Source organism: Coregonus clupeaformis, unplaced genomic scaffold (assembly GCF_020615455.1).
Source record: "Coregonus clupeaformis isolate EN_2021a unplaced genomic scaffold, ASM2061545v1 scaf0418, whole genome shotgun sequence".
In the NCBI taxonomy this organism is placed as follows: domain Eukaryota; kingdom Metazoa; phylum Chordata; class Actinopteri; order Salmoniformes; family Salmonidae; genus Coregonus; species Coregonus clupeaformis.
In genome coordinates, this window is record NW_025533873.1 from 3,191 (window position 1) to 17,823 (window position 14,633).

Consider the following 14,633-nt stretch of genomic DNA (forward strand, 5'->3'; position numbering starts at 1 on the left):
TATACTACCAGCATTCTTATAATAGCGGCGGTTCAACTGCTTATCATTAACAAACTCATGTTATGTGTCGACTTAAACGCACGTCTGTCGCGTTCGGTCTGACCTGACGTTCGCCGACAGATGCCAGCTATGACTGAATCGTTGGCCTACAACTCCCGCTATCAATACAGCCACGTACACTAGGATGGCATTGATCAGGTGATATCCAGTTTAACGAGATGCGTGTTGAGGTCGGTGAAAAGCCGCGTCAGCCAGCCGCGGTGGACCGGAGCCAGTGGCAAGCGGCGGGGTTTTTCCTGATGGAGGCGGTTGGACGAGCGCCAACGTGCAACACCACCGACCCGGGAGTCACGGGAATGAAGACGGTTCGTTCTAGAGGCTCAGACGTCCATGGAGGAAAGGTAAGGATGGATGGAGGGCCTTTGTTATTTGTATGGATGGACTGTTTCTTCAAATGTATATTGTTATTGTTTATTATAGCCTATATTTATTGACCTTAAACTGGGAGTCGTGGCACAATGTTAGCTTTTCCTCCCATGTGTATTTCTTTCTGCAACGTCCTCAGAGAGATGAGATAGGGCTAAAGGCGAGGCTCCTTCTACGGGAAGATCAACCAACACAACGATTAGATAATTCTTTTAATTATGGTTAATAGATATGGACTATAGGTGATTTAATCTGTCAGACAATATATTTTTGCTACAGAATAATCGATTCCACTTCACTCTGTCTATGGTACGTTAAGACGTATCAGTTTTCCAATATTGCCATTGTTGAATGCAAACGCGTATACAGAGTCTATTTGCTTAATGTTTCCAATCACATTATGTTAGATACTTTTATTCTGTTTCGATTAAGAGGCGGTGAGCGCCCGCCTAGTGATTTGAACCGGGAATCCACACACAACTGTCCTCAGTGGTCAGTGGACGGAGAGAGAGCATCGATATATGGAGCCACAAGCAGCGCTGTCTGTCTGTCTGTGTGTCTGCCTGCCTGTCTGCCCGTGGAGTTCTGCCTGGCGTGCCCCTGCTGCTGTCTGTCCTGCCTGTCTGTCTGTCTGTCGTCCGTCTGTCTGCGTTCGTGCCTGCCTGCCTGCCTGCCTGTCCGTCTGTCTGCGTCTGTCTGTCTGTGGTGTGAATAACGTGTTGTGTGTAAGGTCTGGAGTGTTATAGCACACAGAGGGCTTGCTCATTACATCTTCAGCACTTCAGCACACACTCACTGTTGGTGCCTTGTTGTAGAGATGAACAGCCAACAGAAAAGACAGAGGCTGATGTCCAGGTGGTGTTGGATGTGTATTTAAGTATTTACCCAGTGAGAGAGTCTCGTTTGTGTGAATATTCACTGTATCCTCTTTCTGTCCTCCTCAGTCTCCTCATGTCTCCTTCCTCCTCGTTCTCCTCAGTCCTCCTCAGTCCTCCTCAGTCTGCTCCTCGTTGCCTCGCTCCCATCCTCAGTCCATCACTCCCTCAGTCCTCCTCAGTCCTCTCAGTCTCCTCTGCCTCCTCAGTGTTGACAGACAACAGAGATCTGAGCCTTTGGAGCTCCTATACACACCTTTCTGTTGTGCTCCTCCCGGAGGTCTCATCACCTTCTGTTGTCTCCTCCTGGAGGTCTATCGCCTTTCTGTTGTCTCCTCCTGGAGGTCTATCCACCTTTCTGTTTGTCTCCTCCTGGAGGTCTAAATACAATTATATCATGTTGTTCTGTTGTCTCACTCCTGGAGGTCTAACACCTTTCTATGTGCCATGTGTGTCTCCTCCTGTTAGATTGAACTGGATAAGAACCCAAATGCAGACAAGTATCAAAGAAGCCATGGGAAGTTTTAACAGGTTTATTTACAATGTTCAAAGTCCCAGGTTTCGAATATATGGGAAGAGCAAGTCCAGGTACAGGGAGGTAACAGATCGGAGATCAGGGCAGGTGGTACCGTAATGTCCTAGTGTCCGTGTGAGTCCAAAAGAGAGGTCCGGTTTTGGAGAGCAGGATGGTGGTGGCAGGAGGGAAGGAGGCGGAGTCAGGTTCCAAATATATGGTCGTCTTGACTATGATCTGACGATGAGTGGGCAGTTTGACCCGGGGTCTCTGTAGAAGGCTGAGGTGATGAACAGAGAATGAGCTGCAGCTGGAACCCTGACTCGCACACCAGACTTCACTCACTGCAATAAAGGACAGACAGGAGGGAAGGAGAGAGCAGAGAGAGCTACCTAGCTAGCAGTAGGCCTAACAGTACCCCCTCTACGGACGCCACCTGGCGGCCGACGTTTATCGGGATGTAACCCTATGAAACTCTCGGACCAGAGCAGGATCACAATGAAGCTCCTGGGCACCCAGGAACGTTCTCGGGACCATAACCCTCCCAATCCACCAGGTACTGGAAACCACGACCTCGGTGGCGAACATCCAGAAGTCGCCGGACAGTGTAGACCGGACCCCAACCCACGATCCTGGAGGAGGGACGGAGGGTGGGCACAGAGGGCTAACCGACACAGGCTTAATCTGGGAAACATGAAAGGTGGAATGAACCCGTAGGGAGGCAGGAAGCGTAGCTTAACCGCGCAGGTTGGGCAATAGACAGTATCTTGAACGGTCCTATAAAACGAGGCGCCATCTTCTTAGACTCCACCTTCAATGGAAGGTCCCGTGACTTCAGCCATTCACCTCTCTTGACCAGGAGAGTAACCCGGGAGCCTGGGACCGGTGACGGTTGGCTTGCCTCTGCATGTACGCGAAGCTCGGGACAGAGCTACCTGGCCTTCCTCCAGACCTGAAGCAGCGGCGCATGTGGGACTGCACCGAGGGGGTACCGCCAGTTCCCTCTCTTGGGAAGGAACAGGGAGGTTGATAACCCAGAGCACACAGAAAAGGAGACAAACCAGAGGAAGCGTTAGTCAAGGTGTTATGAGCATATTCCACCCAGGGGAGCATGGAGCTCCATGACCCAGGGTTAGACCCAGTGACACAGCGAAGAGCCGGTCTCCATCTCTGGTTCGCTCTCTCGGCTTGCCCGTTGGTCTGGGGTGATATCCAGAGGACAGGCTGGATGTAATGCCCAAAGCTTTACAGAAAGCTTTCCACACCTGGGAGACAAACTGGGGACCCCTGTCAGAGACAATATCCGTGGGTAGACCATGAGAGCGAACACATGTTCAACCAAAATATCAGCCGTCTCTCTGGCAGTAGGCAGTTTAGGTAGGGCCAAAAATGAGCGAACTTAGAAAACGATCAATCACCGTGAAGAATGACAGTCTTACCAGACGAGGGGGAAGTCCAGTGACAAAATCCATAGCGATATACCAGGGCCGGCTGGGTATAGGTAGAGGTCGTAGATGACCAGCGCTGGCCTCGGGTGGAGTTCTTACTCCGTGCAATACCGTACAAGCAGCAATGAAGGCTCAGTGTCCGCTCCATCGTGGCCCACCAGAACTTACGTCGCACAAAGTCAAGGGTCCGCGAAACTCCAGGGTGACAGGTAAGGGGAGACGAGTGAGCCCACTGAAGTACCTGGGAGCGAGCAGACTCAGGGACAAACATCCGGTTAGGAGGACCCCCTCCCAGGGTCAGCTTGATGATGTTGAGCCTGTCTAACAATCCCCTCGATGTCACATGTGATGACTGCAATACTGCAGGTAGGAGGCAAAATGGGTTCAGGGTTACTACCAGTATCAACAGCCGAATGAACACGAGACAGGGCGTGGAGGCTTGACGTTGCAGGTGACCCAGGACGGTAAGACAGAGAAAAATTGAATCTCCCAAAAATAGTGTCCACCTGGCTTGACGGGGGTTGAGCTGCTTCGCTGACTGGAGGTAAGCCAGATTCTTACGATCCGTCCAAACGATGAAGGGTTGTTCCGCCTCCTCCAACCAATGTCGCCACTCCTCGAGAGCCAGCTTAACGGGCGAGCAGTTCACGATTGCCAACATCATAATTCCTCTCTGCCTCGAGAAAGTTTCCTTGAGAGAAAAGCACAGGGATGCAGTTTGTTATCTTCAGGAGAACGTTGTGACAACACTGCACCTACCCCAGTGTCGGATGCATCCACCTCCACGACAAACTGGCGGTCGGGGTCCGGCTGCATCAGAAGTGGGAGCCGAGGCGAAGCGATGTTTCAGTTCTTCGAACGCTGATTCGGCCCCTTCATTCCAAGCGAACGGTCGTGAGATGGAGGTGAGAGCGGTGAGTGGCGCGCGCAATGCGGCTGTAGTCCTTGATGAACCTCCTATAGAAGTTCGCAAAACCCCAGGAATCGTTGAGTTGTTTGCGGGTAGAGGAGCTGGCCAGTCCGGTGACAGCAGAGATCTTAGCTGGGTCCATCCGCAACTCCCTGAGCTATGATGCTTAACCCAAAAAAGAGGTCTCAGACACATGAAATTCACATTTCTCCATCTTCACAAACAGTTTGTTCTCCAACAACCTTTGCAACACCTGGCGCACATGTAGTTCATGTTCCTGGGAGGACTCTGAGAAAATCAAGATATCATCCAGATAGACAAAAACAAACCGATTCAACATGTCCCGAAGGACATCATTGACTAGTGCCTGAAAAATAGCAGGGGCATTGGACAACCCAAAAGGCATAACCAGATACTCAAAATGTCCCAAGGGTGTGTTGAAGGCAGTCTTCCATTCATCACCCTTACGAATGCGCACCCAGGTGATACGCATTCGTAGATCCAGTTTCGTAAAGATGGTAGCACCATGAAGGAGGGGAAAAGCAGAATTAATCAAAGGCAGAGAATACTTGTTCTTAATGGTGATGTTGTTAAGACCACGGTAATCAATACAGGGTCTGAGGGTCTTATCCTTCTTAGCAACAAAAAGAATCCCGCTCCTACAGGTGACGAGGAAGGACGCATAATACCTGCCGCCAAGGAGTCCCGAATGTAGTTCTCCATAGCCTCCGTCTCCGGCCGGGAGAGATTGTACAGGCGACTGCTGGGGAGCGGGGCTCCTGGCTGGAGGTCAATGGCGAGTCGTAAGGCCGGTGAGGAGGAAGAGAAGTAGCTCTGTGTTTGCAGAAAATGGATGCCAGGTCATGATACGCGTCAGGGACAGCAGAGAGAGATCCATGGACTCCAGTGGAGGTTGAGGCACAGTACTGGCAGGAGTCTGAGCAGAACACAAACAATTCACATGACAAAATGTGCTCCATGAAACAATGTTACCTGTCACCCAATCAATGTGTGGATTGTGTCTTATGAGCCAGGGGATACAAGGACCAGGGGGTGTCTGTGGGCAGTCGATAATATGGAATTGAATGTTCTCCTGATGATTTCCCGACACTCTAAGACAAACAGGAACAGTTTGATGGGTAATACGGTCAACAATTGTCCATTTAGACCCTTAGCCTGCAGCGGACAGTCCATAGGAACAGTCTCCAAATCCATTTGTTGAGCCCACTCTCTATCCAAAAAGCTTTCGTCGGCACCAGAGTCAATCAGCGCACTAACAGAGAAATTCTGGGACTGCCACTGGAGGGATGCCTGGAGCAGAATCGCGGGAGAAGAGGAAGAATCGCTGCTCGGCTCACCAAAACTTCTCCCATTAATGATGAGCCGGCCCTTTTCCCCGGACGAACTGGGCAGGAAGGAACGAAATGACCAGCTTCTCACAATACAGGCAGACCCGAGCCTGAATACGACGTGCACGCTCCTCTGAGGACAACCGTGCACGACCCACCTCCATGGCTTCGGGTTCAGTGCTCCTCGTATCGACTCGGGAAGACACGGCTTTCTCCGTAGGGGAAGATGCAGGGAGGAGTTTGTTGATGACAGACAGGTTGCTTGGAACTAACACTCCTCTCCTGGCGGCGCTCCCGAATCCGATTATCCAACCTGATAGTGAGTGAAATAAGATTATCCAGCTGTAGCCGATTCATCATATGACACCAATTCATCTTTTAAAGTCTCAGACAAAGCATTGATGAACACTCCTTGTAATGCCGTCTCGTCATTCCAACCACTCACTGCTGCTAAAGTCCGAAACTCCACTGCCATCTCCGCCACTCTACGAGCCCCCTGTCGAAGAGAGAACAACCGTTTAGCAGCCTCCTTGCCTCGTACGGGGTGGTCAAAAACCTTCCTCATCTCCGTGGTGAAGGCAACGTGAGGCGTTGCAAATGTCCGACTGACTCTCCCATACCGCGGATCCCCAGGCACGAGCGGAACCGCTAGTAGAGTTAATAAGGTAGGCAATACGGGCTCTTTCTGAGGCGTAGGTGAGGGGCTGTTGTTCAAACACTAACGAGCATTGAGTCAAAAATCGCCACAGGTTCCCATGTTCCCGTCATAGCGCTCTGGAGCAGGAACAAAAGGCTCTCTGATCTGGGCTGAAGGGGTAGTAAGGGCAGACACTTGATTGGTGAGTAATTGAACCTGATTAAGCAGCATCTGACTGTCCTCAGCAATCGTCTTAAACAGGGTATCATGTTGGCCAAGTAAAATGCCCTATTGGCTATGGCAGTCCAAATTTCAGTGCACTCTGGGGTGGTATCCGAGCTACTGTCTGCTGGGTTCATGTTGGTCAGATCATACTGTTATGATTTAACTGGATAAGAACCCAAATGCAGACAAGTACACTGAAGCCATAGAAGTTTTAACAGGTTTATTTACAATGTTCAAAGTCCAGGTTTCCAAATATATGGGAAGAAGCAAGTCCAGGTTACAGGGAGGGTAACAGATCCAGATCAGGGCAGGTGTGGTACCGTAATGTCCTAGTGTCCGTGATGAGTCCAAAAGAGAGGTCCGGTATTGGAGAGCAGGATGGTGGTGGCAGGAGTGAAGCGGAGGCAGGAGTCAGGTTCCAAATATATGGTCGTCTTGACTATGATCTGACGATGAGTGGTAAGTTTGACCGGGTCTTAAAGGCTGAGGTGATTATGGTGAATGAGCTGCAGCTGGAACCCTGACTCCCGCACACCAGACTTCACTCCTGCAATCAAGGACAGACAGAGGGGAGGGAGAGAGCAGAGAGAGCTACCTAGCAGCAGTAGGCCTAACACCTCCTGGAGGTCTAACACCTTTCTATCATGTTGTTCTGTTGTCTCCTCCTGGAGGTCTAACACAATTATATCATGTTGTTCTGTTGTCTCCTCCTGGAGGTCTAACACAATTCTATCATGTTGTTCTGTTGTTCTCCCTCCTGGAGGTCTAACACCTTTCTATCATGTTGTTCTGTTGTCTCCTCCTGGAGGTCTATCACCTTTCTGTTGTCTCCTCCTGGAAGTCTAACGCCTTTCTGTTGTTTCCTCCTGGAGGTCTAAAGCCTTTCTGTTGTTTCCTCCTGGAGGTCTAACGCCTTTCTGCTGTCTCCTCCTGGAGGTCTAACACAATTATATCATGTTGTTCTGTTGTCTCTCCTGGAGGTCTAACACCTTTCTATCATGTTGTTCTGTTGTCTCCTCCTGGAGGTCTAACGCCTTTCTGTTGTTTCCTCCTGGAGGTCTAAAGCCTTTCTGTTGTTTCCTCCCTGGAGGTCTAACGCCTTTCTGCTGTCTCCTCCTGGAGGTCTAACACAATTCTATCATGTTGTTCTGCTGTCTCCTCCTGGAGGTCTAAAGCCTTTCTGTCGTCTCTCCTGGAGGTCTATCACCTTTCTGCTGTCTCCTCCTGGAGGTCTATCACCTTTCTGCTGTCTCCTCCTGGAGGTCTAACACAATTCTATCATGTTGTTCTGCTGTCTCCTCCTGGAGGTCTAACACAATTCTATGATGTTGTTCTGCTGTCTCCTCCTGGAGGTCTAACACAATTCTATCATGTTGTTCTGTTGTCTCCTCCTGGAGGTCTAACACAATTCTATGATGTTGTTCTGTTGTCTCCTCCTGGAGGTCTAACACAATTCTATGATGTTGTTCTGTTGTCTCTTTCTACAGATCACCATCACCCCACACCTCCTCTCCTCTCCGCTGCTCCGCTCCGCTCCGCTCCGCTCCTCTCCTCTCTCTCCTCTCCTCTCTCTCTCTCTCCTCTCCTCTCCGCCTCCTCTCCGCTGTTAGCTGGGAAGGTTGTGTAGCCTAGGTGTGTGTGTATGTTTGTGTCGTGGTTGTGAGTATGTTTGCTCCCGGGTGTGTGTAGTGTGTGTTTTGCAAGGAGAGTGTTAAGAGTGTGTGATTCCTTTGTGTGTGTGTGTGTGTGTGTGTGTGTGTGTAGTGTAGTATAATGAGTGCAGCAGGAGGGAGCGACGGAGGCCGACCCCAGCACAGACCCCTGAGGAGAGAGGGGGGAGAGAGGGATGGAGGGAGGAGAGAGAGAGATGGGGCCAGGGAGGGAGAGAGGAGAGAGAGGGATGGAGCCAGGGAGAGAGGAGAGATGAGAGAGAGGGATGGAGCCAGGGAGGGAGAGAGGAGAGAGAGGGATGGAGCCAGGGAGGGAGAGAGGAGAGAGAGGGATGGGGCCAGGGAGGGAGGGAGGAGAGAGAGGGATGGAGCCAGGAGGGAGAGAGGAGAGAGAGGGAGGGAGCCAGGGAGGGAGAGAGGAGAGAGAGGGATGGAGCCAGGGAGGGAGAGAGGAGAGAGAGAGCAGTGTAGTGCAGAGTTTTAGCTTCGACTGCGTACGGCTGGAGGAGGAGGAGGGGAAGAAGGACGCGCCGGAGAGAGGGGTACTGGCCCTGTCAGAACCGGGTGAGTCTCTCTTTGTGTGTGTGTGGATGTGTTTGTGTGTGTGTGTGTGTGTGTGTGTGTGTTTTATTACACTCATATAGCATTCAATCCAAACTGAAATCATTAGCATACAAAATGTCTGAAAGTGACATGAATCAATGAGCAGAAATAATAGATTGGTAACCTCATGTACCGTTCAGTTAGTTACGGCTGAGGGTGTTCCTGCCCGTCACAGTGATTCAGTCAGGGGGGTAGCCAGACTCTGAATTGGGATTTTAGGAGGCTGACGGCGAAGTCAGTGCAGAGTTGTGTCCGTCTTCCAGGAAGCCGGGGTAGGGACAGCGTCTGAAGGGCCTCAGTATAACTGGAGTACCCTCCTAGGATGGTGCGGCATGCTCTGTTCTGAATACGCTCCAGGTCATCAGACTGGCCCTGGGTCATGATCTGTTCTGAATACGCTCCAGGTCATCAGACTGGCCCTGGGTCATGCTCTCTTCTGAATACACTCCAGGTCATCAGACTGGCCCTGGGTCATGATCTGTTCTGAATACGCTCCAGGTCATCAGACTGGCCCTGGGGTCATGATCTGTTCTGAATACGCTCCAGGTCAACAGACTGGCCCCTGGGGTCATGCTCTGTTCTGAATACGCTCCAGGTCATCAGACTGGCCCTGGGTCATGCTCTCTTCTGAATACGCTCCAGGTCATCGGACTGGCCCTGGGGTCATGATCTGTTCTGAATACGCTCCAGGTCATCAGACTGGCCCTGGGTCATGCTCTGTTCTGAATACGCTCCAGGTCATCAGACTGGCACTGGGTCATGCTCTGTTCTGAATACGCTCCAGGCCATCAGACTGGCCCTGGGTCATGCTCTGTTCTGAATACGCTCCAGGTCATCAGACTGGCCCTGGGTCATGATCTGTTCTGAATACGCTCCAGGTCAACAGACTGGCCCTGGGTCATGCTCTGTTCTGAATACGCTCCAGGTCATCAGACTGGCCCTGGGTCATGATCTGTTCTGAATACGCTCCAGGTCATCAGACTGGCCCTGGGTCATGATCTGTTCTGAATACGCTCCAGGTCATCAGACTGGCCCCTGGGTCATGATCCAGGGCCAGTCTGATGACCCGGAGCGTACAGATCAGGGTTGGGTTATAAAAAAATATCTGAAACTTTGAACATCCCACAGAGCACCATTTTAAATCCATGATTAAAAAATAGAAAGAATATGGCACCACAACAAACCTGCCAAGAGAGGGCCGTCCACCAAAACTCACGGACCAGGCAAGGAGGGCATTAATCAGAGGCAACAAAGAGATCAAAGATAACCCTGAATGAGCTGCAAAGCTCCACAGCGGAGATTGGAGTATCTGTCCATAGGACCACTTTAAGCCGTACACTCCACAGAGCTGGGCTTTACGGAAGAGTGGCCAGAAAAAAGCCATTGCTTAAAGAAAGAAATAAGCAAACACTTTTGGTGTTTGCCAAAAGGCATGTGGGAGACTCCCCAAACATATGGAAGAAGGTACTCTGGTCAGATGAGACTAACATTGAGCTTTTTGGCCATCAAGGAAAACGCTATGTCTGGCGCAAACCCAACACCTCTCATCACCCCGAGAACACCATCCATGGTGGTGGCAGCATCATGTTTTTCATCGGCAGGGACTGGGAAACTGGTCAGAATTGAAGGAATGATGGATGGCACTAAATACAGGGAAATTCTTGAGGGAAACCTGTTTCAGTCTTCCAGAGATTTGAGACTGGGACGGAGGTTCACCTTCCAGCAGGACAATGACCCTAAGCATACTGCTAAAGCAACACTTGAGTGGTTTAAGGGGAAAACATTTAAATGTCTTGGAATGGCCTAGTCAAAGCCCAGACCTCAATCCAATTGAGAATCTGTGGTATGACTTAAAGATTGCTGTACAGCAGCGGAACCCATCCAACTTCAAGGAGCTGGAGCAGTTTTTCCTTGAAGAATGGGCAAAAATCCCAGTGGCTAGATGTGCCAAGCTTATAGAGACATACCCCAAGAGACTTGCAGCTGTAATTGCTGCAAAAGGTGCCTCTACAAAGTATTGACTTTGGGGGGGGGTAGTTATGCACGCTCAAGTTTTCTGTTTTCTTGTCTTATTTCTTGTTTGTTTCACAATAAACAATATTTCGCAAGCCACTGTACCTTTTGAATTTGGATCCCGCGACGCGGTTGGCATCAAATCAAATCAAATTGTATTTGTCACATGCGCCGAATACAACAGGTGTAGACATTACATTGAAACTGAAGATGGACCACAGGAAGGTTGAGGTTGAGGCGGATTGGAAAACCAACCACCGGCCCAGGTGACAAGCCCAGGCCGATAGTGGTCAAGTTCCTGAGGTTCAAGGACAAGGTAGCTGTTCTGGAAGGAGCCAAGAACTTGAGAGGAACGTATATCTTCCTCAACGAGGACTATCCTGAAGCTGTGCGCCAGAAGAGGAAATAACTTATCCCAGCCATGAAAGCTGCCAGAGTGCGTGGTGACATTGCTTACATTCACTATGACAGGCTCATTGTCCACCCTCCCTCTATAAAGCCTGGAAGGGATGAGAGAGCCAAGCCTATGGGTTCATAGCTTCAGCAGACAGCCATGCAATCTCCATAGCCAAACATTGGCAGTAGAATGGCCCGTACGGAAAAGCTCAGTGATTTTCAACTTGGCACCGTCATAGGATGCCATCTTTGCCAACAAGTGAGTTAGTCAAATTTCTGCCCTGCTAGAGCTTCCCGGTCAACTGTAAGTGCGTTATTGGGAAGTGGAAACGTCTAGGAGCAATAACGGCTCAGCCGCGAAATGATAGACCACACAAGCTCACAGAACAGGACCGCCGAGTGCTGATGCGCTCACTATCGAGTTCCAAACTGTCTCTGGAAGCAACGTCAGCACAATAACTGTTCGTCAGGAGCTTGATGAAATGGGTTTCCATGGCGGAGCAGCTGGAGTGGTGTAAAGCTCGCCGCCATTGGACTCTGGAGCAGTGGAAACGCGTTCTCTGGAGTGATGAATCACGCTTCAACATCTGGCAGTCCGAAGGACGAATCTGGGTTTGGCGGCTGCCAGGAGAACGCTACCTGCCCCAATGCATAGTGCCAACTGTAAAGTTTGGTGGAGGAGGATTAATGGTCAGGGGCTGTTTTTCATGGTTCGGGCTAGGCCCCTTAATTTCAGTGAAGGGAAATCTTTAACGCTACAGCAAACAATGACATTCTAGACGATTCTGTGTTTCCACCTTTGTGGCAACAGTTTGGGGAAGGCCCTTTCCTGTTTCAGCATGACAATGCCCCTGTGCACAAAGCGAATTCCATATACTGTCCATACCGTCTATACACACCATTATACAGTGGGGAAAAAAAGTATTTAGTCAGCCACCAATTGTGCAAGTTCTCCCACTTAAAAAGATGAGAGAGGCCTGTAATTTTCATCATAGGTACACGTCAACTATGACAGACAAATTGAGAAAAAAAATCCAGAAAATCACATTTGTAGGATTTTTAATGAATTTATTTGCAAATTATGGTGGAAAATAAGTATTTGGTCACTTACAAACAAGCAAGATTTCTGGCTCTCACAGACCTGTAACTTCTTCTTTAAGAGGCTCCTCTGTCCTCCACTCGTTACCTGTATTAATGGCACCTGTTTGAACTTGTTATCAGTATAAAAGACACCTGTCCACAACCTCAAACAGTCACACTCCAAACTCCACTATGGCCAAGACCAAAGAGCTGTCAAAGGACACCAGAAACAAAATTGTAGACCTGCACCAGGCTGGGAAGACTGAATCTGCAATAGGTAAGCAGCTTGGATTGAATAAATCAACTGTGGGAGCAATTATTAGGAAATGGAAGACATACAAGACCACTGATAATCTCCCTCGATCTGGGGCTCCACGCAAGATCTCACCCCGTGGGGTCAAAATGATCACAAGAACGGTGAGCAAAAATCCCAGAACCACACGGGGGACCTAGTGAATGACCTGCAGAGAGCTGGGACCAAAGTAACAAAGCCTACCATCAGTAACACACTACACCGCCAGGGACTCAAATCCTGCAGTGCCAGACATGTCCCCCTGCTTAAGCCAAACACACCGCCCGGGCAACGAAGGAGTGGCTTCGTAAGAAGCATTTCAAGGTCCTGGAGTGGCCTAGCCAGTCTCCAGATCTCAACATCATAGAAAATCTTTGGAGGGAGTTGAAAGTCCGTGTTGCCCAGCGACAGCCCCAAAACATCACTGCTCTAGAGGAGATCTGCATGGAGGAATGGGTCAAAATACCAGCAACAGTGTGTGAAAACCTTGTGAAGACTTACAGAAAACGTTTGACCTGTGTCATTGCCAACAAAGGGTATACAACAAAGTATTGAGAAACTTTTGTTATTGACCAAATACTTATTTTCCACCATAATTTGCAAATAAATTCATTAAAAATCCTACAATGTGATTTTCTGGATATTTTTTCCTCATTTTGTCTGTCATAGTTGACGTGTACCTATGTTGAAAATTACAGGCCTCTCTCATCTTTTTAAGTGGGAGAACTTGCACAATTGGTGGCTGACTAAATACTTTTTTCCCCCACTGTATACATACAGTATACATATATATATATATATATATACAGTACCTTCGGAAAGTATTCAGACCCCTTCACTTTTTCCACATTTTGTTACGTTACAGCCTTATTCTAAAATGGTGGTCCTCTGTAGCTCAGCTGGTAGAGCATGACGCTTGTAACGCCAAGGTAGTGGGTTCGATCCCCGGGACCACCCATACACAAAAACGTATGCACACATGACTGTAAGTCGCTTTAGATAAAAGCGTCTGCTAAATGGCTTATTATTATTATTATTATTATTAAAATTGATTTTTTTTAAATTCCCCTCATCAATCTACACACAATACCCGTAATGACAAAGCAAAAACAGGTATTTAGACATTTTTTGCTAATTTATTAAAAATAAAATATCACATTTACATAAGTATTCAGAACCTTTGTTGAAGCACCTTTGCCAGCGATTACAGCATCGAGTCTTCTAGGGTTTGACGCTACAAGCTTGGAACACCTGTATAGAATCGGCTTCCTATTTTGCAACAAAGCCTCCTTCACTCATGCTGCTAAACATGCCCTCGTAAAACTGACTATCCTACCGATCCTTGACTTCGGCGATGTCATTTACAAAATAGCCTCCAACACTCTACTCAGCAAATTGGATGTAGTCTATCACAGTGCCATCCGTTTTGTCTCCAAAGCCCCATATACTACCCACCACTGTGACCTGTACGCTCTCGTTGGCTGGCCCTCACTACATATTCGTCGCCAAACCCACTGGCTCCAGGCCATCTATAAATCACTGCTAGGCAAACTCGCCTTATCTTAGCTGGAAGCTGGAGACTCTTATCTCCCCTCACTAACTTTAAGCGTCAGTTGTCAGAGCAGCTTACCGATCACTGCACCTGTCCACAGCCCATCTGAAATTAGCCCACCCAACTACCTCATCCCCATATTGTTATTTATTTTGCTAATTTGCACCCCAGTATCTCTATTTGCACATCATCTTCTGCACATCTATCACTCCAGTGTTAATACTAAATTGTAATTATTTACAGTATGAAAAAAGTATGAAAAATGTTATGCACTCACTAACTGTAAGTTGCTCTGGATAAGAGCGTCTGCTAAAATGACTAACATGTAGCTCCAACAGTGCAGTATAATTGGTCCAATTTGGACATTTTCACTTAGGGGTGTCCTCACTTTTGTTGCCAGCGGTTTAGACATTAATGGCTGTGTGTTGAGTTATTTTGAGGGGACAGCAAATTTACACTGTTATACAAGCTGTACACTCACTACTTTACATTGTAGCAAAGTGTCATTTCTTCAGTGTTGTCACATGAAAAGATATACTCAAATATTTACAAAAATGTGAGGGGTGTACTCACTTTTGTGAGATACTGTATATATATATACAGTACCAGTCAAAAGTTTGGACACACCTACTCATTCAAGGGG

At 48.7% G+C, this 14,633-nt stretch overlaps 1 protein-coding gene across 1 annotated transcript in view; it reads left to right on the forward strand.

Moving 5' to 3' along the window:
- The first annotated feature begins 218 nt into the window (after positions 1-218).
- slc29a4a (solute carrier family 29 member 4a) overlaps positions 219-14,633 on the forward strand; it is a 68,037-nt gene continuing 53,622 nt past the window's right edge. Inside the window, exons 1-2 of the mRNA XM_045215295.1 lie at positions 219-401; positions 8,537-8,618. Of these exons, the coding sequence (XP_045071230.1) occupies positions 219-401; positions 8,537-8,618 (265 nt within the window). The remainder of the gene's footprint in view (positions 402-8,536; positions 8,619-14,633) is intronic.